The sequence below is a fragment of the Equus asinus genome, chromosome 9 (genome assembly GCF_041296235.1).
Source record: "Equus asinus isolate D_3611 breed Donkey chromosome 9, EquAss-T2T_v2, whole genome shotgun sequence".
Lineage (NCBI taxonomy): Eukaryota > Metazoa > Chordata > Mammalia > Perissodactyla > Equidae > Equus > Equus asinus.
Genome location: NC_091798.1, coordinates 46657522 through 46684248, shown reverse-complemented (window position 1 = coordinate 46684248; position 26727 = coordinate 46657522). Strand labels below are relative to the sequence as shown.

Genomic DNA, 26727 nt, shown 5'->3' with positions numbered 1-26727 from the left:
CATGTAGCATCACAGACACGAATGGCTAAATGCGTAAGTTTACCTCTCCCTCTCCTTTGCAGGTCCAATAGTTCAGTTCTTCGATATCGATGAGCTTGATATGATTGCAGGGCAGAGGCGCCCCGACATGCCCTAGAACATTAGAGTAATATGGTATTTGTCAGTGTTCAGATCAATTTCAGCAATGAAGATGCTCCATGCCATGTAAAAAGCCCCAAGTGGTCATACTGGGGAATTATGAATGGAAAGCAATATGCTTTAAGATCGGCATTTGTCACAGGCCAGTGCTGATAGTGAAACAAAATTCTGGAAAGGAGAGGCCAACCTCTGCTGGGCCTTTGTTTTACATTTGATTCTTAAGAGCTAGCCAGGCACACCTGGCCCAGCACTAACCTGCACAGGGTCCATGGTGGGGCTCATACCCACACCAACCATACAGGCAGGATTTTTTTTTTACAATAATGCCCATATTAAAACATTTTTCCCATGGTCAGATCACACGTCTTGGTTTGGGATCATTCAATATAGTCATCATCGCTTCTCCTCCAGTCACCGGACAGTTGTTTAATGTGCATGGCAATCATCTACAAATCTAGTTAAAATGTAGATTCGGATTCAGTAGGTCTGGGATGAGGCCTGAGATTCTCCATTTCTTACAGGCACCCAGGTGATGGTGAGGCTTCTGGTCCACACACTACACTTTGAGCAACAAAGGAATGGAAAGCAAAGACAAGGTAACTTGTCCCTGAAAAATAAGACTTTTCTTGGTCTTATATACTCCAACCACAAAATTATATCTAAGTCATTTTCTAATAATTTTTTGTAGTTGTTGCAGAATTAACTGGCAAGGCAGAGGATTTTTAATTAGGTGCTGGCCAAGGTCCTGAAAAAAAAAACAACCATGTAAATGAAAAATGAGGCTGTGACTCTTTGGTTCTCTTTTAAATGAGAGGCTGCCAAATCCTTTATAGTATTGTACAAAGATATCTATCCTCTAATACTCAATAGCCCTTGAAAGTTTTTATGGTAAGGGGATTAATTAAAAAGGCAAAACCTCAAAAGCCTTACATAGGAGAACTCAGATGACGTAAGAGGGAAGAAAGGGTCCAACAGGAAGGGAACATGTGAGCGTGATCAGTAAATACAATGGTGGCGATAAGAAAAAAGTTAGTGAAATAAGACCTCAAAAGACAATCTTTGTAGTAGGTTTGTGAGTGGTAGAGAGATCAAAGAATGTTACAAAATATGCTTTATTCAGCTAGAGTTTAAAGAAATAAAGCTCAGGAAAAAAGGCTTCTGTACTTGACTTGGCAAAATATGATTTCAATTTAGCATGCACCTATCGTGTTTCTGCTGACTACCTCAAGGTACTCTGAAAATAGTATTGCATTACTGAGCATATTTCTTTTGCATGCACATCATCTCAAGTTTTCCAGTTGGTAGTTGAGCAAACTTAAGCATGAAGAGTGACCCCAGGCTCATAGAGGAAGTGGGTATCCTCAAGAATTCTTTTGCTGAACGTTTTTCAGATTATTCCAGTGTCTGGTCTAAATTTGGTGATAGATGGTACATGGGCTACCCACCGCTTCCTCCTTGCCCTGAAAGATGAGGCTCTTCAGAATGAGGACATGGATAGGAGCCCCTCCTTCCTGAGATTGCTGCTGCCCTCTAGACATTAACACCACAGGAGACCGCAGTTCCCAAAGGGCCTCAGAAGTGGCCCTTTAAGAAATAGTGCTCTGGCCACCATGAACTTGCCTCTCCTTCCCAAATCATATTCAATTCATGGCCTGCTTCTTTCATTCTAAAATGACTGTAAGCAAGGCTATGTGGTATTAGGATCTATAAAATCCAATATACTGATTTTTACTGATATTATAAGCATTTTTCCACCTGGAGCCTTATTTTGTGATCTACTACTTTTTATTATTTTTTTAAACATGACTTCTATTTATCTACAAAAGAAATAGAAAAATACAAAAAAGTAGGAAAATACAAAAATATGTAACAAAGAGAACAATAGATCCATAATGCCACAACGAATAATGCCATAACCACCATTAGTGTTTTTCTTCTATTTCTGTTGCTTTTTTCCTAAGTGCCCATGTAAATTTACTTTCCATGAGGAAGCTTTAGAGCCTGCTGCCTGAACTCAGCAGTGCCCTGTGAACCATTCCCTCATCTCCAGTCCATCCTACCTGAGGTCCAGTCCCCGGGTGTGGTGAACGTACATCCAGCTGTGCACTCAGTTTGGCCATAACCTTCATAAACCTTCAAGCAAAACACGGAGACCACAATGCAGGCACACACCTCCTGCAGCTGACGGGCTGCCTTTTTCAGGCAGCTAACCTCCCACTGAGCATCAGGCTGCTCCGTGCTGGGGATGGTGAGAGGGGAGGTGCTCTGGAGGTAGGTAATTCCAGGTGAAGCTGAACACAGACCACAGGTGTGGCTACTTTGCTATTTTTACCATAGACAGTTAGATAAGGTTATGTGGTTTGGGGTAAAGATTTCTGGCCTATTTTCAGCCACTAACTATTTTTCATTTGGAGAATATGTATTAAAGACAAATATTTTAAAATCTACTATATGTTTTATTTTGTCTTTGAAAGATATTCCCCTCCAGAGCCCCATGTGCTTGCAGGAATACACCACGTAGGAGAGTCTGCCTTTAGGAGTGGTCAGGCCATGTTGGTGTAGAATAGGAGGACAGTGTAAGAAGCCCAGAGCTTCCAAAGTAAAAAAATTTAAGCATGTACATTTATGAAATAGATGTGCTTACTTTACTTCAAACCCATCAGTCACAACTATGTTACTATACCCCGCATATGTAGGAACTTAAATATTAATCGAATGGATAAATGTAAGGAGTGGGCTTTTTAGAGATAACAAAACCTATTGAATCAAATAAAAACACACAAGTGGACTTTCATCCTCCTCCCTTGTGCTCCTTTTCTGGGTTGGGAGATATTTTGCAGGCTGGAGAACGCAGAGATGCTGCTACAGGTTTGGTACAGGTTCTCCAGCACATTGATGATTCATACATAGTTTATCTGATCCTTTTTCGCAGAGTGGAACCACCTGGGCTTTCAAGACTGTCACAAGTTCATCCTGGCTTTCATTGACTTGGGCTTCTTACATCCTCAGAGGAGGGAGCTTTTATTCCACTAAAATCTTGCTCCCAGGATCTTTTTCCGTTCAGTAGACAGTATAGTGGGTTTCCTGCCCTAATACACATCCCATTGCTCCCAGGGAAGGACACATAATGGCAATACCTGGCACCCCAGAGCCGCCCGGAGGAATCCCAGGACTGTTGGTGATGCGGGGGCTGCTCCAGTAACAATCATCCGCACACACCCACCAAGACTGGCCTGTGGGAAGAGAGAAGAACCTGCCAATGTTTGTGCTGCCAGAGTGGCGTCTAGCCCATCTGGGCCTCATCTGTTCAACCTTCAACAACTGTCCCCTACCTGGACCCTAGGATAGGGATCAGAGAGAAGGTTTGAGGCTGTATAACACATGAGCTGAGGAACCCTTCTCCTTCCAAATGAATTAGTCCAATCAGCTTTGCAACTCAACCCACGATATCGTCAATTCTTTTATGTATTTTGAGATAAGTGCCACTAACCTGTATGGTATTCTCTAATTCTCATTCTCTCTTCCTTAAAATACATAGCCATTCCCTCACTCTCCCATCATTTGCTAGCATCCAAAACAAATACTTAAGACAATTTCTTCCCACTTCCGTCTCAATGGCATAGGCTTTTTTCATTTATAAATCAATACAATGCTCTATTTACTATGCACTGCAGAGGACAAAGAATTCTTTAAACACTTTGTCTTTCTAAGTTGAGCCAAAAGATTTTAAATATTAATTTTCATATCTAAAAATAGAATAGTAAGAAAAAAATGAGTAATGCTACTAATTAACTACAAATTCCTTGAGTAATGCATAGCTTGAAAACTCTAGTGGGGAGACACAAATGAGTAACTTATGACTGGCCTGGTTTGGGAGAGGTTGAAGGGATAGGAAACACAAAGGGAAAGGAAGATTCTTGGTCATCTGGCTAGAACCTAGAGCTGCTGGAAAACCACCATGGCCAGGGCTACAGGGAGGGGCGAGAGAATCTTCAAGCCCCCTTGGTGGACTTGACCCATCAAGGGCAGAGTTGCTCTGATGCCTGTGGAGGTCAAGCAACCTACTTTTCAGGAGCCCTTCTTGCTGGTTGCCTTTTGGCAAATATAACACATCTCTAAAGAACAGAAATGAGCCCTTTTAGATTTCAATGGTAGCTTAAGCTTTGATTTCATTAGCAAATGAGTTTTATTATTTTATAAGATTACAGGCCACTGGGATGAACTTCTTTAATTCTTCTGTAAGGTCACCCATTGGACACTTGGGTGTCACTCTACAATCACTTGTTCATTTTCTTACCTGAATCTTATTAAAGAATAATTCATCCCAGATACTGTCATTCCTGATGATTCCACTCCGGACCTCAGCCTGTTTACGCTTTGCTGCAAACTCCAGGAACCAACGCTTTACTGGTGTGTCTGCTTGGCAGAAGATCTAGGGAACAGAAGTTGGAAACAGCTGTTGGGGCTGCATGTGCCACCTCTAGACACACCCCCCAGGAAGAAGGCCCAGACTGGCCAGCAGAGAAGCCATGCTCTATTTTGCCCCTGTAGGAGGTCACTGAATGTGTGACATCCAGCTAAAGGTTAATGCTACCAAGGTCTGGGCATGTTGTGGGGATAGCAATTCCTGAAAAAATCTCCCCAACCACAACCAGGGTTTTGGAGAATAGCAAGGATGAGAGTTAGGGCATTCAAGAGAAGAGGCAACTTCCAGAACCTGAGGATGGAGGTGTGGAAAGCCTGCATGGGGTTCCAGACCCTGTCCATACAGCAGATAAGCAGCTTTTCAGCCTGGGCAGAGACTCCCTGGAGGGCTCACCTTGTCGTACATCCGGTTCAGCAGTCGTGGGACCACAGGGAAGATGGTGGGGCAAAGAGCCTTCATATCATCCGAGAGGAGACGGATGTCTCCCTGGAAGAAGCCGACGCGCCCTCCGTGGCAGTAGACAACAGACTGGAGGGAAAGGACAGGAAAGGAGGAGTCCCTCAGGCTGGTCAGTCTTGGCTACAGTCCAGAGCTGTCTAAAGTTCTGCCCTACATGGAGGGCGCCCAAGACCCCTTAACCCAGCTCTGGCTGCTGCCATGGGACATTGAAGAATGCTATCTGAGGTGACAAACTCCCTGCCACCTCCCCACCTCCCTACTAAGTTCCACTCAGGCACAGAGAGAAGCAGCAGGAGACAGAGTGGAATGCTGAGCCTCTGGGAGATGACAGAGCAGCCAGTCTCACTGGTGCCTGCCCCTTCATGTTCACTCCTAAACTCTGGACAGGGGCCTTAGCTCTCTGAGCCATACTACATCCTATCAATGGGTCTGCTCCAGCTCTCAGAGCGTCTGCGGATTTCCCCAGGAACACCTCACCAACTCTGAAGGGTTTGCGGTACCCATGAGTACAGGAGATGCTGCTAATGTTGGCTGTGGGAGGCTAAGGGGGACCTGGCTGGTTGCTAAAGGGACTAAGAGTATGCCAGAGGCTTAATATAATCCTCCTTTCTTTAATGCTCATAGCAACCCTATAGGAGAGCCAGTATTTCTAATATCCATTTTATAGGTGAGAAACGCAAAGGTTGGAGAGGTAAAGGGACTTGCCCAGTCACAAAACCAGTTCACAGTAATTGCTGGCATTCTAATCCAGGTCTGGAAAGCTGGAAAGCATGCCCTATTATACCAGATCTCCCCCAAGGCAAAATGGGAGAGGCTTAGAAGACACAGTTTATTCACAGGTTGATTCCTTGAGTGACATACATGGAGAATTCTTTGTCCTCAGAACCTCATGTGGACCCAAGCCTGCGTCCCCTCTGCAATCCCATAAGGCCTGTCTCAGGGCCATTCATAATGCTAGTCCCATTGACAGCCTGAGGGGCCATGACTGTCTGATTCCCCAACTTTAGCATCTTGTTTTCTTTGTTAGGAATTGGTGAGTTATGGAAGTTATGGAATATAAGTGTTTGGCCATATATAGAGCCACACAGCCGAGAGCTAGAACAGTAGAGCACTTCTGCAAAGTTGTGATGCTCTGAGTAGATGCATCAGCTGGGGTGTCTCTCAGCTGAGGTGTGTCCACAGGTAAGACAGGGCTGGCCTGGGGTCTTCCCTGGAGCAATGCTCTTGAGAGGGACAGGTGGGGTGGCCAAGGTCCTCTGACCCCTGAGGTACCTTCTGAGGACAGGGCAGTTTAGTGCTACTTCACACCACCAGTGACAAGTGACAGCCTGCTGGGGTTCTGGGTTCTGGGCACAGACTGTGCCTCCCTGGAGCCAGGGCCTTACCTGCACCATTCGCTCAAACATGTGTGCTAAAGGCAAATAGGAAACGTGCACATCCGCACGAGTGGGAGCCCACTGACTCTGTAAGAGAACAGAAGGAGCCCAGGCAAGGCCCGGTCAGTAGGGCAGGCGTCTTACCTGGATTACTCTCTCAAACATGTGAGCCAGAGGCAGGAAGGAGATGAGCACATCGTCCTGTCTCGGAAAGATCACTTTCTGCAGGTGCCGGGCATGGGAGACAGAAAGGAAAGAAAACACTGACAGGAAGACGACAAGAGAGTCATAAAACAATAAAGAGAAAATGGTCCTGGAGGGGCAAACAGGAAGAGGGGGAAGGGAAATGGGGAAGGGGGGAGGGAGACAGAGAGAGAGGTGAGATGAGAGAGAGAAAAAAATGAGAGAGAAAGAGTGAGAGGAAGAAGGTGCAGGAAGAAAAGAGAGACAGAGAGACAGGCAGCGTAGGAAGCGGAGTGTTAGGTCGCAGCGCCAGTGGGTCTAGGTTATCTGCAGAAGCAAAGAGCCAAATGAAGCACACACAAACCAGCAGAGCCCAGCTCCGCAGCGAGTCTCCTCTGGGGAGGGCCTGCGCCTCACTGCAGGCAGTCGGCTGGGATTCAGAGGGTCTCGGCTTGTCAGCACTTCCTAGTCCTTCTTTCAGAGAAATGGGCCCAGAGAACCCTAAATCTACACCAACTGTGGCTAAGATACGAGCCGGGGACAGAGTTGGGGGCAAGGTCAGGCCCCAGACAGCTGAACCAGGCCTCACGAGCCATGGCTGAGAGGCAGGCCTGCTGTGCACCCTAGCCCTCTTCTCACAGATGGGACTGACCTCAGGGCAGGGGCTGCGACAGCCAGGGGGGCCTGCACAAGGCCTGGGCTCAAGGACAGGACAGGCCGTGCCTTTGGGAGCTCTCCTTTGCTGGACTTCCCTGCTCTCTGCCTTTTTGCAGAGGCCTTCATTCTCCTGGGCTGGCTTTTGGATGTGTTTGGACAAGCCCTGGGGACCTGGCTCACGGCTCCTGACTTGGGCTCTCCAGCAGTCTTTCACCTCTTTCACCTTTTTTGACCAAAATATATAACTGTTTGGGGCATATGCTCCATAACGCCATCTGGCACGAATGTGGATAGTGATTTCTCCACAGCAAAGAAAAAGCCTAACTTATATGAAAAGATACATTCCTTTCTCCTTAAGGAAACTGTAGGACATTCGGATACTCACCACTTGTGGGAAAAGGTCCTTCTTTCCTAGCTGGTTATAAAATGCTAACATGCTTTTTTCAGGCCGAGATATCAGGCTTTTTTGATTTTTGATTTACCTTTTTAAGTACAGCCTTATAAATTAGCAGTTGCCGCTGTTTCTCAGACTCTAGTAGTCCTTAAACACAAAACGACTGAATTAAACCCTGACCTACTTGAAAAACAAGTAAGTTATTAGGGATTACTTTCTAAATAAAGGTACACACAAAACCACAGGTATCTCAATTTTTGAAGTTAAAAAAGAAAAAAAATGGTTTTTTTTCCTGGGATCTTAGCACTCAGAAATAAACTGAATATTTTTCAGGTATAGATCATTTCAGTGTTTGCAGTTAAAAGTGTCTGTAAGAAGGGGGTTGCTCTAATGAGAACAGAAACTCCTGCTTGTGAAAGGCAGTTCAGATTATATCAGGAAAACAAAAAGAAAACAAACACAAAAAGCCTCTGAGGCTTGAGGGTGTCCTCAAGAGACACCCGCATTAGCGAGTCTACTTTATTCACCTCTGTCACTTTCAGAAAGCCTGAGAAGTCAGCCACCACGTTCCCATGGGTGAGCATTGCACCTTTGGGGTTCCCTGAAAAGAGAAAGCAAGAAGGCAAATTAGTTGGAAGCTCAAGAGCCACTCCTTGAGAACACTGCCCGAGTCGGCAGTCCCAAACACCCAGGGCTCTCCAGCCGAGCTCTGGCTGGACCTTCATCCTGTAGACATTCAAAGCCCACCATCTTGGGACCAGATGGCAGGTAACACAGCTGCACAGGTGGGGTGCCTCAAGGCCTGAGGCGTTGGCAACCTGTGGCCTGCCCCTTACCCTCTCCTGCCTCCCTCAGGGAGCACAGGCTCTTGGGTCCTCACATACACCCAGTGCCCTATGCTGTTCTCTGGGCCTGAGCAGGTCTAGTCTCCAGAATCTAGTAGCCAACTCTGCTGGCAGAGGACTTCTTTGCTGCATCTGGAACCTGGGAAGGCCCCAGGCTCAGGCCAGGCTGGAGGTACAGAGGGTTGAAGCAGCCCCTCCTGCCTGCTCATCAGCAGAGATGGGACACAGATGTTCCTGCTTTGTCTCGGCACTACCTTTCACTGCTGCTTGTGAGGAAGCCTGGGGCTGCCAGGACAACTCAGAGGCCGGGTGGAAAGGGAGGCCAGCTCGGCCACTCTTCCATGTCAGGGTGGACACAACCCTGCTGCTGCTGCTGGGCAGATCTGACTGGGCTCAAATCCTGACCGTGCCTCTCACAGCTAGCATAACATGGGCAAGCCATTTCTCCTCTCTATTTCCTTACCTATAAAACAGGGACGATGATACCCACCTCATAGGGCATCTATATGGTCTAAGGATATAATCCATGTAGAAAAGATGTTAATTTTAAGTTTCCGCTGAGGCAGCAGATACAATAGCTGTGAAACACCAAAAGTGAGAGGCCAGACCACTATGCAGAATTTACCCAGGAAACATCAAATAAACCAATATGTTAACTTTGCAACCCTCACCCAGAAAGAGGCAATAAAAGGGCTAAGTGAGAGGAGATTAAGAGAGTATTGTACTAAATTCCACTGAATTATTCACTTTAAAATGGTTAATTTTATGCCATGTGAATTTCACCTCAATAAGACAGAGAGAGAGAGAGATTGAGAATTTGTGAGAAGGATCTCTTTGGAGAGAGCTACACCAATTTCTACAGCCCATCAAAGGGGAGGAATGAGAAGGTCTCTCCCAACCCTAACCTGAAACCCAAACTAATCTAGACCCAAATGGGATTGCTTCAGACACTGACTGTGTTCCCTAAAGCTGAGGGACCCAATGAGAAAGGTAAAGAAGGCTTCAGCTGCCAAAAAATAATAAATCCCAGGAACTGGATATGGAGTCTGCACAAGGCACATCAGTCTGAGGGAGTGGTGGTGGGAATGGTGAGTTAAAAAGGAGTCTTGTCCACAAGGCCAGTTTGCCAGGGCAAAGGGACGTCCCGCCCCCTCCCCACACCACCCCCCTACTGGGGGAAGCAATAAAATGCACAGCAGAGGCAGAAGCTGAAGTGGATTAGAGAACAGAAAACCATAGGAAGGGCTCAGCCTATGTCAAGAAAATTCCTGAAAGTGTCTAAAGAGTGAGTTTTAAACGTTTGCCCCAAATTATCTCCCAACTTCCCTTTCCCACTTTCTTATTTTCCCTCCCAACTTCCACCTGTTGGGAGAGGGCAGAAACCTTCATTAGCAGCTAGAGGAGGAGGAGAAACACCAGCGAAAACAGAAAAGGCAGACCATACCTTCCCCACCAAGCCTGCAGCCAGCCGAGCTGGGCACGGGAGAAGGCACAATGAAGTGGACTGACTCATTTTGGACTGACACTTGCAACTCTGAATTAAGACCGTGTTTGTGACTTACAATGACCATGGAGGTTTTTATTACCTGAGAGTGACCAGAAAAGGCATGAGATGCCTATGTTTTTATCCTGGGGCAGAAAAAGAACTACCCCCACTAAGCAAGTTTAAAGGAACAGATGGAGACAAAAATAAAATTACTCTCATGATTATATCCCATGAGGCCTGTTTGCTCAACTTACTGGTAACCCATTTGTCAGAGACATAGAGCATCAGTAATGGCCCCATCTCTGTCTAACCAAGATGTGTGGTGGGCGGGGTTTCAACAGGTGCTCTGGCACTTACATCTGTATTGCAAATCACATAGATGACTTTGGGGGACACAGAAGGTTACAGGATTTTTAAAGTCACATTTTGTAATAGGTAGATGTTAAAATATCTTCCTTTTGAAAACAATAAGATCCATGGGATCTGTGTTACCTCTGCTGGTCCTTCTTTCATTCCAGCATCTTTCCTCAAACCCAGGCCCATATTAAGAAATTGCCCTGAGTCCCTGTGCCCAGAAACTATTGGACAGTGTCACCTGGAAATTTTCACCTGTGGATTCTCAAGTTTTGGAATTTTCTAAGGGACATCCCCAAAATACTAAATATGAAATCAGAACTGTCACAAAATATGGTCCTGGGCTACAGAGCTTTAGATTTGCGAGATTGGCTGACTTGCTTATGCCTAATACAACCTCAGGGTTGTATTCATTGATGAAAAAGTTGTCTTCATTCATGAAAAGTATCTAAAGCCTCCACTGAGTTCAGGCCCGAACACATACATTGGTAGTAGTTATTCAATTCTGCTTACTTAGACAAGCCCTCTTCCTCTCCAACATGACGAGAAAAGTTTATACCTTTTAGAAACAAATGTTTTCTTGTGTATATGAAAAAAATTTTATAAACTTCTGAGTTATAGAATTTTTAAATATTCCCAGAAATGTTCAAATTATTTCCTCAAGTCATGTCTAGATGCGGTCCCAAAGGATAAAGGAGAAGTGAATGTTGACAACAAATCCTGGGAGAAGACTGCAAGGTCTAAGTTGGGAGGTCAGAGGTGAGCCTTTGGAAAAGCTCTGCTTGTGTCTCTGATTCAGGACAACTACATACCTCTGGCAGCAATTCTTTTACACATGATATGGAAAATATTCCAAGTTGCTCACATGGGGGAAAAGGCAAAGCATTCTTAGCTAGACCTATGCATAAAGTTGCAAAATCAACGTTTCCTCTGGTTCTCTCCTTTTCTGGTGCCACATCAGTGGGAGGTGATGCCACCCAGGCCCCAACGTCTTAGCAGTATGAGACCTACTGTCCATTTCCCACCTTCTAAGCATAAGTTGGCCATCCTTGCATTTCACTTCTCTCCAGCTGCGGACAGCAATAACTCTCTTAGTTTCAGGTTTTGCAAATGGCATTTTGACTTCAGCTGGGGTTCCTGGGCGGCCCACCCACGGCTGATAGCAGAAAGGTATGTGCAGATCAGTGAAGATCTGCCCTAGATGGACATGCACTCCAAGTGAGAGCAGCTGTGGGGTGAAGCTAAGCTCCAGGTCTCTCTCGCAGGGGCAGGAGTCCAGGTTGGGAGCAGTGCTGGGCCCTCTGGCTGGGGGCTCTTCTGGCTGCTTGTCTCCACTTTCACACAGTCAAAGGTGGGTTACAAAAGATATGGGTGACATAAGTGCTCTGGAAATTTTACAAGGCAAACACAGTGTTCGTCTCTCTGCTAGAGGCTTCTAAACATTCTTTAGGATTGAGTCTTACGTTCATCAATCTCATATCTACCAATTTTTTACAAATCAGACTTGAGGGCCAGTAGGAATACAGATAATAACTATAGTAGCAGCCAATCACTGAACACCCACTAGTGTGGGCACTGTGCTAGGTATTTCATACACGGTAGTTCAGTTATTTCTTGAAACAACCCTATGATACAGGTATTAGATGTATTCATTTAATATCTAAGGAAACTGAGGCTTAAGAAAGGTTAAGAAATTCTCCTAAAACCATCCAGCAGGAGTGTGGAGATAGTTTTATGCCTGTGATCACAAAAGTCTTGAACCGAACAGTGCAAAATGAATAGGTCAAGGTGAGTATTTTCTCCAGAGAGCCTGCCTCTAAGCAGCCCCAGCTGTAGGGCTGATGGGCATGTACATGCTCAGCTAAATGACTGCAGATGACTGGGCTTTCCTGGGCACCCTCAACTGGAATAGAAAAGATGCCCCATTCCAGTGGCCTCCACATCCTCCTCAGACTCCTACCCCTACTGCCACCGCTAAGAACTGACCCGGCCAGCTCCCTCAAGCTGAGACCCTTTCATAGAACTCCAGACATGTGATCCTCCCCAACCTATCTTTCCTCTCATCTCTCCCTCCCAGGCTGGACTCTGGTGTCCCTCACTTTAGCCACTCTCTCCTGCCAAGTGCTTCAGCTCCCAGGCTTCCTCTAGAACACCCTAGTCTGATAATGCCACCAAGCCAACCCAGCTGCCCATCTTTTCCACCCCTCCCACAACGTGGCCCCTGAGGCTCACGGCCTCCAGTCCAGAAGGGTTCTCTTCACAAAACTTTCACACTGTGCCCCTTTCGACTCTGATCTATTCATGACTCCTCTCACCCTCAGGCCAGGACCCCTGACTCCTACTCCACAGAGGAGGGCTCCCCACATCTTCTTGGCCTCCCAGAATCCTCTCTTTCTCCCTTCTTCCCCCTTGCTCTGCTGAGCATCACCTCCCTCTCCTCTATCCCTAGTGGCTCCTTCTCAACTATAAGAAATACACTTTCAAGTATCTCCAGGAAAACAACAAAAACCCCACCCTCCCTCAACCCCATGGCTTCCACCAGCTGCCACCCTTGCTCCCTGTCATTCCTACACAGCTGATTTTTTTTTAAATAAACTTTTTCTTGCAGCATAACATACATATGGAAAAGTGTCCACATAAGTGTACAGCTCAATAGATTGTTTTTCAAATTGAACTTACCTGTGCCACCAGCACCCAGATCAAGAAATAGAACATCACCAGCATTCCAGGGCCCCGTTATCCTGACTTCCAAAACCATAGAATAGTTTGTTGTGTTTTGTCATTTTACATTAAAGAAATTGTACAATCTTTTGTGCCTAGTTTCTTTCACACAACATTGAGGTATAATACTTGTAGGCATATCATTCTATTGCTGACGGGTATTTGAGTTATTTCCAGACTCTGACTATTCAAATACTGTTGCTATAAACACTATGGAGCATGCCTTTTGGTGTCATGGCCAAACTTCTTGAAAGAATTGTTCACACTTGCTGAACTGACATCCTCACCTCCCATTCACTCCTCAGTCCACCACAATCAGCTTCTGTTTCCAGTCCCCAGCCCATGATTAGCCTTTGCCAAGAGCACCAGCAGGCGTTTTGTGGCAGCATGCTATGGGTACAACTTAGTCACTAGACAATGCTGACAGATTCTATTCTTCTCTAGCCTCTCTGGCTGCTCCTGCTCAGCCTCCATTTGAAACTCTTACCCCTATCATTCTCCTCCCGCCGGTGTTCCCAGGCCCTGCTCCCAGACCTCTCTTTTCCTCACTCAACTCTGCCTCAAAGTGACATTTTCGTTTCTGCCACCAGTCCTCTGCACATGCTGTTCCCTCTGTGGAGAATGTCCTTCCCCCTCTTTTCCTTCAGCTGCTGATCCTTCGGGACTCTGCTTCGATCGACTTCCTCTGGGAACCCTTTCTTCCCTGCTGTTCTGACCTCTAGGTGGCCAAGTACTGCATGCATCCTGGGATGCAGACCCTCGAGGCAGTGACTGCATTGTATTGAAATGCCTGATGACATGAGCTGTGAGCTCACAAGGGTAGGGCTGTGTCTCGTCCATCCCTGTGTCCTCAGCCCCCAACACTAGGTCTGATGCATAGTGGATGCTCAATAAATGAGCTAAATGAATGAATCTACATAAATTAGAAAAAGAATACTAAAAACACATAGACTGAACAGGATATGTTTTAAAAAACCACTGTATTTTCTCCTCTGGGAAGATAAGGTACATGAACTCATAGGGAACATCTTAACTGTCATTCATGGGGCCAAATTTCCCAAATTGGACTATGTTACACCCCTAAATTATCTTTTTTTGGGTGAGGTTCAGTTTCCAGTTTAGCTAATAGTTATTGTGAAATGAATAGCCAATCATACACCCGCCCATTAGCCATCCCTGAGTACAGCTAAACTCCAAGTTTTCACCTACTCCTGGGCCTTCTTGGCTTGACCAGGGGCTCTGAAGCACTGGCTTATTCTGGGAATCTCCACATATGTTCCCATCACATGCCAAAAAGAAAATCTTCCCAGAATGATTCTGCCAGAATCATAAGCCAAATGTCAGGTTCAGATCATATTTTCCGTCTTTCCTCCCTGAAAGAACAACATGGCTCTTGATGAAGCTGGGAGCCAGGACAGGCAGTGCAGAAGGGAAGCTGTATCTGGGGCTGATGGTGAGGACATACATGGCTGATAGGCTTGACAAGAGGCTGACTATCAGGGGCACAGCACACACCCAGGCTAACACCAGGAAAACCCAAGCATTCAGCAAGAGGCCTACTCACTCCCCCAGCTCTGCTCTGGCACCGGCCACACTTTTGGGGTGGGAGGCTTGGACACTAAATCACAACCTGTTTCCCAGGCTCCATTCATCCCGCTTCCACCACACAGAGCTTCGGCAGGATGGCTCAGCTTTCGACTGTGATTACATGGTCTGGAAAAGCATTGGATATGAGGCCTGCCCTCTCCAGCTGGGCAACAGTACATTTCTGCATTGTGAAATTCTTTTCCAGATATAGGGTCAGCATCTGTGACCAAGTGACCCGTTAAAAGCTTGAAGGCACTCTTGGATGGCAAGGGTCCAAAGCTAAAGGCCACAGCAGTGACCTGCTCCCCAACCCAGTGTGGAGGGACATGTCACCAAAATTTCACGTTGTGAAACTCATGACAAAAACTAACATCAACTTGAAGGGCATTTTTGAATTCTAGGTTGGCTCTGGATGGCAGCTCCTGGAGAGCGAGGGCTGTGTTATTTCTTTTCTGACAGGGTTTAGCAGAATGTGGTGGAAATCCTCAAACCCACTTGAGTTAACGGCAAAAATCCATCTCAATTCAATAAAGCCATGTTTATCATGATCCACCCACATGAATAGTCCTTCCTGTGGGGCTGGTCAAGCATCTGCCAAATGCCTTAGAGGCTGCATCTGTGGAAGGCGTGGGGAGCCCAAGTTCACAGCCCATCAAGAGCTATCATTAAGGTGGGCCAGTCCTTGGTCTAGAAAAAGGAGGCTAGAAAGTTCTTGCCCATTCAGGGCAAAGGCAAGTGACGTCTCAAGTCATCAGATGAGATGGAGAGCAGCAATGAGAAGAGCACTGGGCTGGGAATTGGGAGAGCAGGGCAAAGTCCTCTGCCTCCACTTGCTGGTGGTATCCCCTTGGACAGTTCCCACGCCTGCTTGCCTTACCAGCTGTGCTGAGGCCACTGCAGAGCAGTGACAGGGTGAACAAGGCACTGCAGACTGAAGTCCTGTGCCCGTGGCTATGGTCCTCATGTGTATTCTGCCTCCCCCAGGAAGGCTTCCTTGGCTGCTCACACTGATGCTGATGCATGTGCACCTCTGTCAGTACCAGGCACGGGGTGCATCATTTCTGCTTATTCTCTTCCTGACAGCCTTGCCCATGACATACCAGCCCCAGCCAGCAGAGCATCTGTGCTGCTCTTTCACACTCCACCCCTTCTCCTACTTGGCATCTTTAACCACCCTCGCCACAGGTGAGAAATCTGGGACAGTGGCGGTAGAAGGTTAGGTGACTGGCTTGTAGCCTCACAGCAAGTGGTAGAGGTGGGATTCAAATCCAGGCTCTCAGCCACCAAACCCCACACTCCTTCTCCAGTCCCTGAGGCCCAAAGGCCCAAAGTGCCTCCAGTGCCCAAAGGCCAGGCAGGGGCAGAAAGCAGAGGGGTGAGAGTAACTTTTCATAAAGGAACAACAGGACCCAGCTGCCCAGCCCACCTCTGGCCCCAGCTCCAGGAAGTGTCAAACCCCGACTCTGGACCTCCCAGTCCACACTGTCCATCTGCATCCAGCCACCCCATGCTGCCTCATTCTAGGCACTGGGAACCGCAGGAGGGACCCAACATCTGGAGCCAAGCACAGGACAAGGCTCAGCCCATCCCACAGAGGGCACTAGAGACCTCTGCAGTCACCTCGCCAAGGTTGCCAGTGACCAGTGCAGGTGGCCCTGGCTGGTGAGTGGGGTGCCTCTGCTTACCTGTCGTACCGCTTGTGAAACACACAATGGAGAGGTCACTGGGCTTTGGGGGCTGCAGAGGTGAGAAGAGGCGTGTGTTAAAGAGACCCAGTGTGGCCAGCCAGGCCCCAAGATCCCTGGACCCCTCCACCAGCCAGCCCCTCTGTGCACTCCCACTGTGTGTGTGTGCTGTATGTGGGTGTGAGTATGTGTCAGCATTTGTGTATGCCCTTGCTGCAGTCAGCAAGGTGGGCAGGCAAGTCCCCAGGAAAGGGGAAAAGAAGCTGAGGAAATCTAACGGGGGCAGGGACATCAATCTGTCCCACCAACCTCACACTTGGTCCTGCTGCCTCCCCCACTGGAGGGTGAGTTAAATTCTAGACAGGATTGTGCTGCAGTGGCCACATCTAGGCCTCTAGCAAAGACCTCACCTTTCTAGTAGATGTGACCTAGTTCTCTCCTTCTTTCCCACTTTCTTTCAAATGTCTGGGGCTAGGCTTGGGAACAGAACACATAGCCCAGAAAATGAGCTGCCTAACTGTGTCACCAAGATTGTTCTGTTGTGCATCAGGCCCTTGTCCTGGCACTGAGCACATAGTCTTCAAGTCACTGGGAGGAATGCACCATGTCCACTTGCATGTAAAAGATGGCTTCCCAGGGGAAGTGACACGAGTTGAGATTGAAGGACAAGCAAGATCTCTCCAGATGAAGTGAGGGTGGGTATTCTAGGAGAGGAATTAGCCCAGGAACAGGCAGAGGCACAAGAGAGAAGGGTGTGCTGAGGGATCAAACAGCAGTTCTCTAAGGCTGGGGCACAATGTGTGGGAAGTGGGCACACACAAGGGGTTACCCATGAAGGGCCCTGGGAATCAGGGATGAGATTGCTCAGGCCCGTGTATGAGAAAGCCATGGGGGTGGTGAGGGGAGTGGGAAGGGTGGAGCTGGAGGGAGGGCTGGAGGTCAGAGGCCTTGTTAGGAAACTGAAAATCTCCACATGTCCCCCTCAGGGGGTAGTGACCCTCACTGATAACTTGACCCCAGGCAGTATCACTTGGGGATGACACACAGACAGGTTCACAAAGCAAAGACGAACAAAGATAGCAGATGCCACAAGCCCACTTGGCCCTGGAGTCCACTTCTGGTTCTGTCCATCTCATCCTCTGGAGACTTCACTACATTCAAAGGGAGAAAATAAAATTTCCCAAAGAAAAAGTTACTGGATAACCAAGGGTAGCCAGGATAGGCTGCCCCTTTTCCTCCCTCCCAAACATCTGATTCCTGTTCCAGGTCCTCTCCAGGTCCAGGTGCCACAGAAATCCTGGCTACCCCAAGTGGACACTTCTTGACTTGTTCATTAACATGGGGTGCTGCTCTGGCCTCTCTACTGAGCCCCTGCACACAGTGAGGGGGTCTGTGAGGACGGGCCTTGCACACTACCTTGCTCAATAAAGACCCGCTGGCAGACGAGCTTACCACAGGGACACGATGATTCCGTTGGCCGCAGTCCTGGAAGAGGAAAATACTGTTTTCAAATATTCAAAAGTTCTCATCAATCAAAAAACAAAACCAAAAAACTCAGCACAGTATACTTTGCCCCTGTGCCAAGCCCAGAATTCAGGATTCCCTGCCCAGACATGGCTCATGTGGAGACACTGTCTCAGTGGCCTCTCCTCAGATACACATCCAGGCCTAGGCCACCATACACATTGCAGACGGGGGCCTGAGGCCCACAGAGAGGCTAGGCACTGTGCACATGCACAACGGGGGAGATGGCTTGAGGTGACCATGGTACATCTGAACAAATACTCAGGACAGAGTGACTGAGTGGTCTGTGCTTCCAGATAAATGGTCAGGGCTGGAGGGGCAACAGAAGTTGCTAGTGTAGGTGTGACCCTAAAGCCATGGTGGAGTGCAAGTGCACAGGCATTATGGGTACAGTTAGGAGCAGACAGGAAAGCAGGAGGAGAACTGGACGCCCCAGGGACCTAGATCCAGTAGGGCATAGTGGGGCTCAGCTGCTACTGACCAGGGCCTAAGGCCCTGGAGACCACACTGTCCTGTCTTAATCCAGCAGGGCACAGGCTGCCACCAACCTGATGTCTTTGAGGAGACGACACACAGAAAAACTGGTTCTGCTGGCTGCTGGGGGTCTGGGACACATTTGTACGAACCTCTCCAAGACTCCTGGCACTCACGTCTACAGTCTTCAGGCTCAGACAGGCTGACAGCTAGCTGGAAATGAGGAGGCTCCAGAGGCTATGTGAGTAGCTCTGGGGCGGATTGGCATCCCGTCTACCTCTTGGTGCCTTTGTCATTAACTCTGCCAGCCAACTGAGCCTGTCGCCTAGAGGATGCCTATGGGCACCAAACCTACCACCCACCACCAGCCCTTGTGAAGCTGCCCTGTCTCAACCCTGACATCTACCTTTTCATCCTAGGGCATGAAAAGGGCAGATAACCAGCAGCTCTGGCTCAGTGGCCAACCAGCAGTGGTTCAGCAAACATCCCAGAAGCAGACCCTCACCTCTATAGTCTGCATGGACTTAATGACCACCCCACACTCCTGCCCTCTGTCTTTCAGAGCTTCCTCGAACGGTTCCATGAGGATGATCAGCTTGAGCCCTGGAGTCTCCTTTCTCTCCACGTGCTCTAGCAGAAGCACAGCCTTCTGAGGTTTATCCACGATCACGGTGCTGATGTCAGCTGCAGGGACCATCAAGGAGAGTCAGGCTGTACAGGCACAGGCTGTGACTGTGGGCAGCACGTGCTGGGCAGCAGAACCATGAGCTATGTGTGCCAAAGTTTGCGTGCAAATAAATACATAAGACAGGCCATGTGGGCTATGTGTCATGTGCAGAGGAAAGTACATGGAGCCTTGGCAGAACCAAGGGCAGAAGGCCAGGGAGTCTCCTGGAGTGGATTCTAAGCACTCCTTTGTTCCAGGCTCAGCTTCCATAATCCCAGGTCTGCTTGAGATATTTACCAGCCCTCCCCTGGGCATCCACCCCAAGCTGCAGTGAGTTGGCAGCCTGTGTGGGGGCTGGTGCAGAGGCTCCTTCTTGGCAGCCAGGCCCTCTGGTAGGAGCCATCAGGTCCAACTGGGGACAGCTGGACTCAGGAAGCCAACTCAAGGCCAAAGTGGAAGCCCCTAGTGTTCTCTGAGAGTGGAAGCAAAGTGCTTATTAGTGTCAATCAGCATAATCTGAGAGGCTGGGGTCCGGAGGCTGGCTGCCAGTGGTAGGGGATGGCAGCAGTGGGCTCACCTGTGTTGATGATGTACCGGATAGCCCCAGGGCCCAGGGTGTCATACAGCGGGACCACCACCATAGAATACGTGTAGCAGGCAAGCTCTGCGATGATCCACTGTGGAGACACATGGGTCGGCGGTGGGGGAGGCACAGAATAGATAGGAGGCTGTACTGCCCATAGGCCCAGGCAACCAGGGTCCTTGCTCTGGGTCTTGTGCCGAGAGGGCTTTGTTCTGGCCCTCTGTATGTGGCAAGGAATTCATCAGGCTAATAACCAGTTGAGCCTGTTCCACCACAGCCTTCTAGACCATGCTTGTCCCTGGCAATTCTGGGACCCTAAACAGCCCCAAGTCCACTTCCAGGGCTTGCATAGGTTTCTTTCTCAGATCTTTCCTCTCCCATGGCTCAGGGAGAAGCTGTTTGTGGGGTGAGGTGGGGTGTGGATGGAGCTTGGCTGGGATATCCACTCCTGATTAAGGGCAAAGCCAAGGGACTTGGGGAGGTGGCATGGACCAAGGATCTCCATTTTTCCTCTTGTTTAAGACCTTACAAACAGTGGGAGCAGAGCTTTCTATGGTACGCAATCCCCCACTCCACTCATACCTCCAAAACCAGTCAAGGCAGATGCTCACCTCTGGTCGATTTTGTGCAAAAACGCCGATAAACTGATCTGTACATGCTTTACAATTGTGCTGGAGAAGTCCGGACCCTAGAAATTCAGCCCTGTCGGCCACCTGCACACAGACATGGGGAAGTGATGGGAAAGCAAGGACTCTTCAGCAGGAGCAGGAGACCCCCAAGTGAGATTCCTACAGGTCTGAGAGACCTCCCCAACTCCCTACCCAGGTATGCCGGAAGCCCTGCAAGGTTGCTGCCTGGAGTTTGGCAGACAGGCCAGGCAGGGAGAAAATGACCCTCTGAGACCCAGAAGGATGCCCACAAGCCCCAAAAGTGCCATGTCTGTGTGGGCAGACAGGGTGGGGCCTGTCCTCTACTACTCACCTCCTGGTAGGACAGCCACTGATAAGGCTGGTTGGGCTTCCTGAAGCCAAGACAGGGTCCATTCCCTGCAGAGAGAAGCAGGCCTTGTGCCAGGGAGGAGGGCAGGGTAGGGGTGCCACCTGCACCTGCCTATCAGCCACCTGGATGGACATTCTATACTGTGGGGTGGTCCATGGGCCAAGTGAACTGTCTTCCCAGCTGCCTATCTAAACTTCGGAAGCCCAAGAAGGCCTAAAGTACACAAGCATGGCATCTCACCAGGGATCAAGGAGGCCAGGGAATAGAGACCGACACAGTGCCAGTTCCCACCATGACTTGTGTGATTAGCCCCAAGAGGACACAGAGACCTGGCAGCTACTGGGCACAGGTGGCAGGTTGTCTCCCCGTGACCACCTCCCTTTGTCCCATATCCTAGGTCACCTAGACGTCTCAGAGGCTCAGGTTCCAAACCATGCCAGCCAGCGGCCTGGCAGCTGGAGGCTCACCAGGGGTTGCCAAGGAGAGCTATAGAGTATGCGCTAAGGGACGGCTTCAGGTCAGGAAGTCCTAAGGGCTGGAACAGAGCTGAGGCCAGCCCTTGGGCCACATAACGCAGCTACTTCTCTGATTGGGTAGAAGGGCCAAGAGTGGCTTCTCTCCTCTGAACCTGACACCACTCACCTGCCATGCCCCTGGTACCATGCAGGCCCACCTCCACCCCTGCACCTGCTCAACCCCTGCCACAGTCACTCCCCACCCCCACAGCTCCCCTCTAACCTGAGATGCTAAGCCCACGGCGGAACACTTCGTACATGGTCCTGGCGTCGTCGTAGTAGTGGGTGAGCAGCTGAGGCCCATCCCCAATCACAGATCGCCGGGCCCCACCACTGTCCTATGAGCCAAGCACAGGCCAGAGAAGCTGGCTGAGGCAGGGGTGTCAAGAGAGGGCACCAGCATGCGCCAGGCTGTACACAGACTGGATGTACACCCAGGCCACACAGGTGGGCTGGAACATGCTCTGTGTGTACCCACATACATGGTCTATACACACTACTGGAGTGTACACACACAACCTCTACACATGTTCACATGCCTGTGGCTTGTACATACTCGACCTGCATGTATCCACACTCAAACCTAGTTGGCTCACGCACACAGGCCCAGTATACTGGTCTCCTATACATGTACACAGCACCCTCACACCAGGTCGGCACATACAAAATGTCCAGAACTTGACTTACTATTCATACACACCTACAGCTCACTCATACAACAGAGTGGGAAGTGTTGGCTAGAGTTAGGCTACCCTCTGGCATCAGGATCAACCTGCCAAAGTGTCTCCCATGTCATCATCTGCTGCTGCTATGCCACTAGTTAAGAATCATTTGGGTGCCAGCCATCATTCACATAACAGTGTGAATTAGTTTGAAGACTGGCTCACCAAATCCTTACCACAATCCTAGGAAGCAGGTACTCTTTCTATTACCCACTTGGCAGTTGAGGAAATCGAGGCTCAGAGAGTTAAAAAACTGACAAGGACCATACGGCTAGTAAAAGCACAGCCAGCCTTCAAACCCAGGGCTGCCGGTCACCAATGGTCATTCTGGTCACCACTCTGCTAGCCTGTCTGCAGCCCCTTTCCACCACCCAGCCACCCCAGACAAACCACCACTTCCTAAAGCCACCAGGTGCGTTATCACATACGTGCACTTTTGCACACATCATTCCTTCTGCTGGAAAAGTACCCTGAAGATCCCGGCTCTCCCTCAACCTGCACCCTCTCCTACCAGGCAACACTCTGCCGTGCTTACAGTCACCAACATGTACCATCAAGAGCAACAGGCAAGACGCTGAGCCGTGTCTGCAGCATGGTATCATTTAAAAAGGGGGGCGGATATCTGCACATTTGCTCATGGACAACCGTTACCACAGTTCTCTGGGAAGGACTGGAAGGCAAGGGGAGGAAGGCGGAAGCTTTTCAGTATACGTCCTTTTGTTCCTTTTGAACTGTGTGAATATATTATCTATTCAAAATGAATAGATTAAAGTTTAGAAAAAAGATAATTTTATAAAAGGCAAAATAAATTCCATGAGCTTAATAAAGAAATAAATCTCACTGGTGCTTCTAGACTTAGCCTGGAACCCCTCTGTCCAGGTTGGGCCACTGCACCTTCTCCCCCTTGGCGGCTCTACCCGTGAGTCTGTGTGCTCTGGGAGGGCAGGGCCCTGGGGTGGGCTCAGTTCTGAGTCCCAGCTCCAGACCAGGGCTGTGCACAGGAAGGGTTTGGGAGGGAATTTACCTGGCAGCCCCTTGAGAACCTACTTAGGCCTCCTACTGAGGCACCAATGAGCCAAGGCCTCCCACCCAAGAAGCAAGCAAACTAGAGGCCCAGTGCAAGGCCAAGGTCAGGCTCTGCCCAGTGTTCAGTTCCTGTGAGAGGCAGAAGGAGTATCTGGTAGGAGATCATGCCCAAGGCCACTGTAGGGCTTATTGGCTGGCTACCAGGGAAAGTGAGATTCTCTGGGCCATGTGAAGTCAAATAAGTCACAAGTTTGGCTTCTGCCTTCAAGATACCTGTCCTCTGCCCACTACTTTCCACAGCCCAGCCGCTTCCACCCTGCTCACCTTCACTTCCTCTGACTGCATCAGGAGGTTGCATGGTGGTTGCAAGGCCTTTGGCCGGTGAGTGAACCAGTAGGCGAGGATAGCGGCCAGCGCACCCATACTCACGAGGGTGGTGGCCGAGAGGCTGCGGAAAAACTGGCCCAAGTCACTCAGCTCGGGCAGCCTCAGTATCCTCAGGATCTCCTGTGTCTGCATCTTCTCAAGAAGTGAGAGGATGAACTCTGCAGGAAACAAGAGGAGCGTGAGGAAGGAGACCTGAAGTAGGCTAAGGAGGAGTCCTGGGTCTGTCCTCCCACACTTGTATTGGATCACGAGTGACACACTGACCTTGGCCAAGCCCTGGCCAAAAACACTGTAGGGCAGGCCCTGGGCTAGTTGGGGAATATAGTCTTCTGGTGCAACACAGTGTATCCTAGAAGCTGGCTACCTGGAAGCACCTTTCCTGGTGACAGGCTAGAACTCTTAGCAGTCACACCTGGCAGAGAGATATCCAACCCAGTTTTCCTGAGACACATATGCTCAGGCCCTGGGCCATGGTTGACAGCTGCTTCCATATCTTCCAGGGGCCAGGGCATGCTCTGACAGCTCTGGAGTTAATGCCTCCTGAGCCCTAGGGACTAGGTGTTCTGCCTCTCCTGTGTGGTCATAGCATTTTCCTATCTTTGCTCTTGGGGTGTGGAGAGGACAGAGGAGCAGCAGGATGCCTTGCACAGTGCCCAAAATTAGTGAGGGTGAAGGGACACAGACTCCTCCCACACCACCTCAAAGCTCTCAGCCCTAGCAGACAGAGAAGGGAAAGGGGCAAGGGGGCAGAGCCCACAGACCAGCCCTGATAGACACCTCCAGCCCTCACGATGTGAGGGCAATGACCTATCTGACAAGCGCCCAGTGGGGTCCTTCCAGGCCCACATCCTGGCCACCATGGGCTCTCCTTGAAGAAAAGTTGGAGCCAAAGTCCTGCCAGGGCCAGAGGTGATGCTGGGGCCAACTTTCTGAGGAATAGCAGAGTTCCCAAGAGTAGCTGAGGTGGGGTCCAGGCACTGCTCCCCTGGACCCAGACTGGTGATCACTGTGCAGTGTGGCTCTGCACCACGACAGACCAAGCAGCAAAAGGCACAGCCAGCCCCACCACTAACTGAGTCCTGTGCTGTGCTCCCTGGGATCCCATCAGCTAATGTCCAGAGGAAAAGGGAGGTGGCAGAGGGGAGCAGGTATTAAATTGGTGGGAAGGGAAAGGAACCAAGACTCAGAAAGAAGGGGCTCAGAAAGTGTTGTATGTACTTCCAGGGGTAATTAGCGTCTCCTGTGATAACACAAATGGTGGTCAGAGTGCCATGTTTGCCCGCTGCAGCCCAAGTGGACACAGCGGGCCTATCAGGGGAACATGGAGGATGTCCTGGGGTGGGCAGTGGGAGCATTTCTGTAAGAAGCACTGTAACTGACTTGGTTCAAAGAGAGCAGGGCCCAGGGGCTACCACGTGCTCCATTAGCCATTAAGTGAAGCGGTGTTGGTAAGGCAGACATACAGCCAGCTGGGCTCAGGGGTCTGCACTTTGCCCAGGACTGAGGAAGGCTGCAAGGGCAGGCCAAGCATTGGATGCTTTTATCCGCATTGGGGCCTTCTTGGTGTCACTGCCCAGTAGGACCTGAGGCTAGAAGCACTGCATGACACCTACTGGTCTGCCAGCCTAATAAGGACTGGGTAGACTCCAGGTTGCCATGTGCCACTCACAGGCACACTCCTCACCAGCCCTCAACCTTTGGAAGCACGGCTATGGATTCCCTTCTTGGGGAACAACGAGAAATCCAACAGCAGCCACTCTGCAACCATGGGATATAAGCCAAATAGCAATTGCTTGACCCCTGAGAGAGGAGAGATCTGCTGAAATCCCACTAAATGGTGTTGGTGCTAAATTATAACATCATCACACTGGAGATGAGGTCAGTGATGTGCAAAGTCATTACAGAAAAAGCAAGTAAAGCTCCTTGATTCAAATCCCTTCTTCTTCACTTATAAGCTATGCAAGGTTGAGTATAACCTACCCCTTTGGACTTCTGCTTTCCCATCTTTAAAATGGGGACAGTGTCTCTCAGGTATGTACTTCTACTGTGTCTAGCATAGTTAGAGGCATGCCAGGACTAAAGAGATGGCTAAAGGGTCTGCTTCTCAGATCAAGGAGACTGCTCAGCCCAGGCAGGTCCAAACACTGGGCAGAGGTGGCTGGGCCCAGTCATTGTGGCCCCACAGGAGTTTATGCTTTACAGATGGCTTGACAGGCTGTCTGAGTCCTGGGAACACTCATTAACCACCCAGGGTGTGGGTGCTCCCTGGGGCCAGCCAGATCATTCTAACTGAGTTCCTAAGCTGGAAACCCAGTTTTGCTGGTAACTGCCTTGAGCTCAATCAGTTTGAGGCCATCCCACAGGAACAAACTACTCTGGGCATATTGATCAAATGAAGGTCTGAATCAGCAAAGCAGAGCCCCAGCTATGGACCCCAGTGAACTCACCAAGGGAAACCAATCTAAGGAGCACCCTGGACAGGCAGCCAGTTGGCTGCTTCCTTGGGACATTTACTTCCCTAAGGTGCAGATGGAGAGACCAAGTCACAGACAGCCCCGTCAAATATATGACTGACTACATAGTGGAAAATCCAGATATGCCCACCAGCTCTTGGGGTAGGCTCTGAGCTGACTGATGTTTCCTCTAATGGGTTGAACTGACTCAATGGGCTGAGAAGCCAAGGCCTAAGAAGCTCCTGCCCAGTCCCTAAGGGCTCAGTTATATAGTCCCAAAAGTTTTAGAAAGAATCCTGGAAGGATACCTCATTACCACCAGTCACTGGTCCTTGGCAGTTGCTCACTGGCCCTAAGCTGCAGCAGAAAGTGGGCATTTGCTGCAATGCTGAGGTTTTAATACAGCACAGCCTAGAAAAGCCAAGCCATCCATTCACCCACACATTTACTCACCCATCCACTTGTGCATCCACCCACCCGTCCACTCACTCATCTACTCACCCATTCACCTAGCAGACCCTCACACTCTGCTCTCATCTAGCTCAGTGTTGGGCACTGGCACAAGCCAGATGTGGGCCTATCCTCAGTTCCATGGGGGAAACACATGAGGGAGACACATGAGGGAATGGGCAGTGCTGTGCAGCGTGGTTTGGGCTATGATCAGGTATGCGGAGCCAGAGGAGATGCCCGACTTGGTAGCAAGAGTCAGGGCAGGCTCCTGGCAGGAAGTGGCATTGATGCTGAGATAAAGAAGAAAGAGTGCCCAAACAGAAGGAAGCAAGCACACAAAGGCTGGAGTTGAGAGACCATGGAGCACTTAGTGGACTGACTATTCTACTCAGGAAATAAAGTCCTGAGTCCATGAAATCTTGTGCAAGGGTCAGCACCACCAGTTTGCGAGGCTGGCCTCCCAGATGTACCAAGCTTTCGGTAGTCACCAAAATATCACAGGCCCCGGGAGAGGGAAGGACAGAACTTGTCTAAATTTCCTGAATTCCTGGTGCCTGGGAAGCCCTTGCCTACAGACTGCACTGCTTGATCCTCCAACAGCTCTATGTACTCATTA

General features: G+C 49.4%; 1 protein-coding gene across 5 annotated transcripts in view; it reads right to left on the bottom strand.

Annotated features, from left to right (window-relative positions):
* Nucleotides 1-26727, bottom strand: part of ACSL6 (acyl-CoA synthetase long chain family member 6) — a 60053-nt gene that overhangs the window by 18939 nt on the left and 14387 nt on the right. For 3 of the 5 annotated variants that reach the window (XM_044780719.2, XM_014856798.3, XM_044780722.2), the window contains exons 2-16: nt 23146-23366; nt 21297-21411; nt 20541-20605; nt 20171-20272; nt 19554-19653; nt 18815-18993; nt 17764-17796; nt 16312-16363; nt 8161-8234; nt 6544-6621; nt 4958-5092; nt 4436-4570; nt 3276-3371; nt 2199-2271; nt 44-132 (exon numbers count right to left, since the gene is read on the bottom strand). In XM_044780719.2, coding sequence (XP_044636654.2) covers nt 44-132; nt 2199-2271; nt 3276-3371; nt 4436-4570; nt 4958-5092; nt 6544-6621; nt 8161-8234; nt 16312-16363; nt 17764-17796; nt 18815-18993; nt 19554-19653; nt 20171-20272; nt 20541-20605; nt 21297-21411; nt 23146-23366 — 1547 coding nt within the window. Of the gene's footprint in view, nt 1-43; nt 133-2198; nt 2272-3275; nt 3372-4435; nt 4571-4957; nt 5093-6408; nt 6487-6543; nt 6622-8160; nt 8235-16311; nt 16364-17763; nt 17797-18814; nt 18994-19553; nt 19654-20170; nt 20273-20540; nt 20606-21296; nt 21412-23145; nt 23367-26727 lie in introns of all 5 variants that reach the window. The other 2 variants (XM_044780721.2, XM_014856799.3) reach the window with 1 other exon arrangement.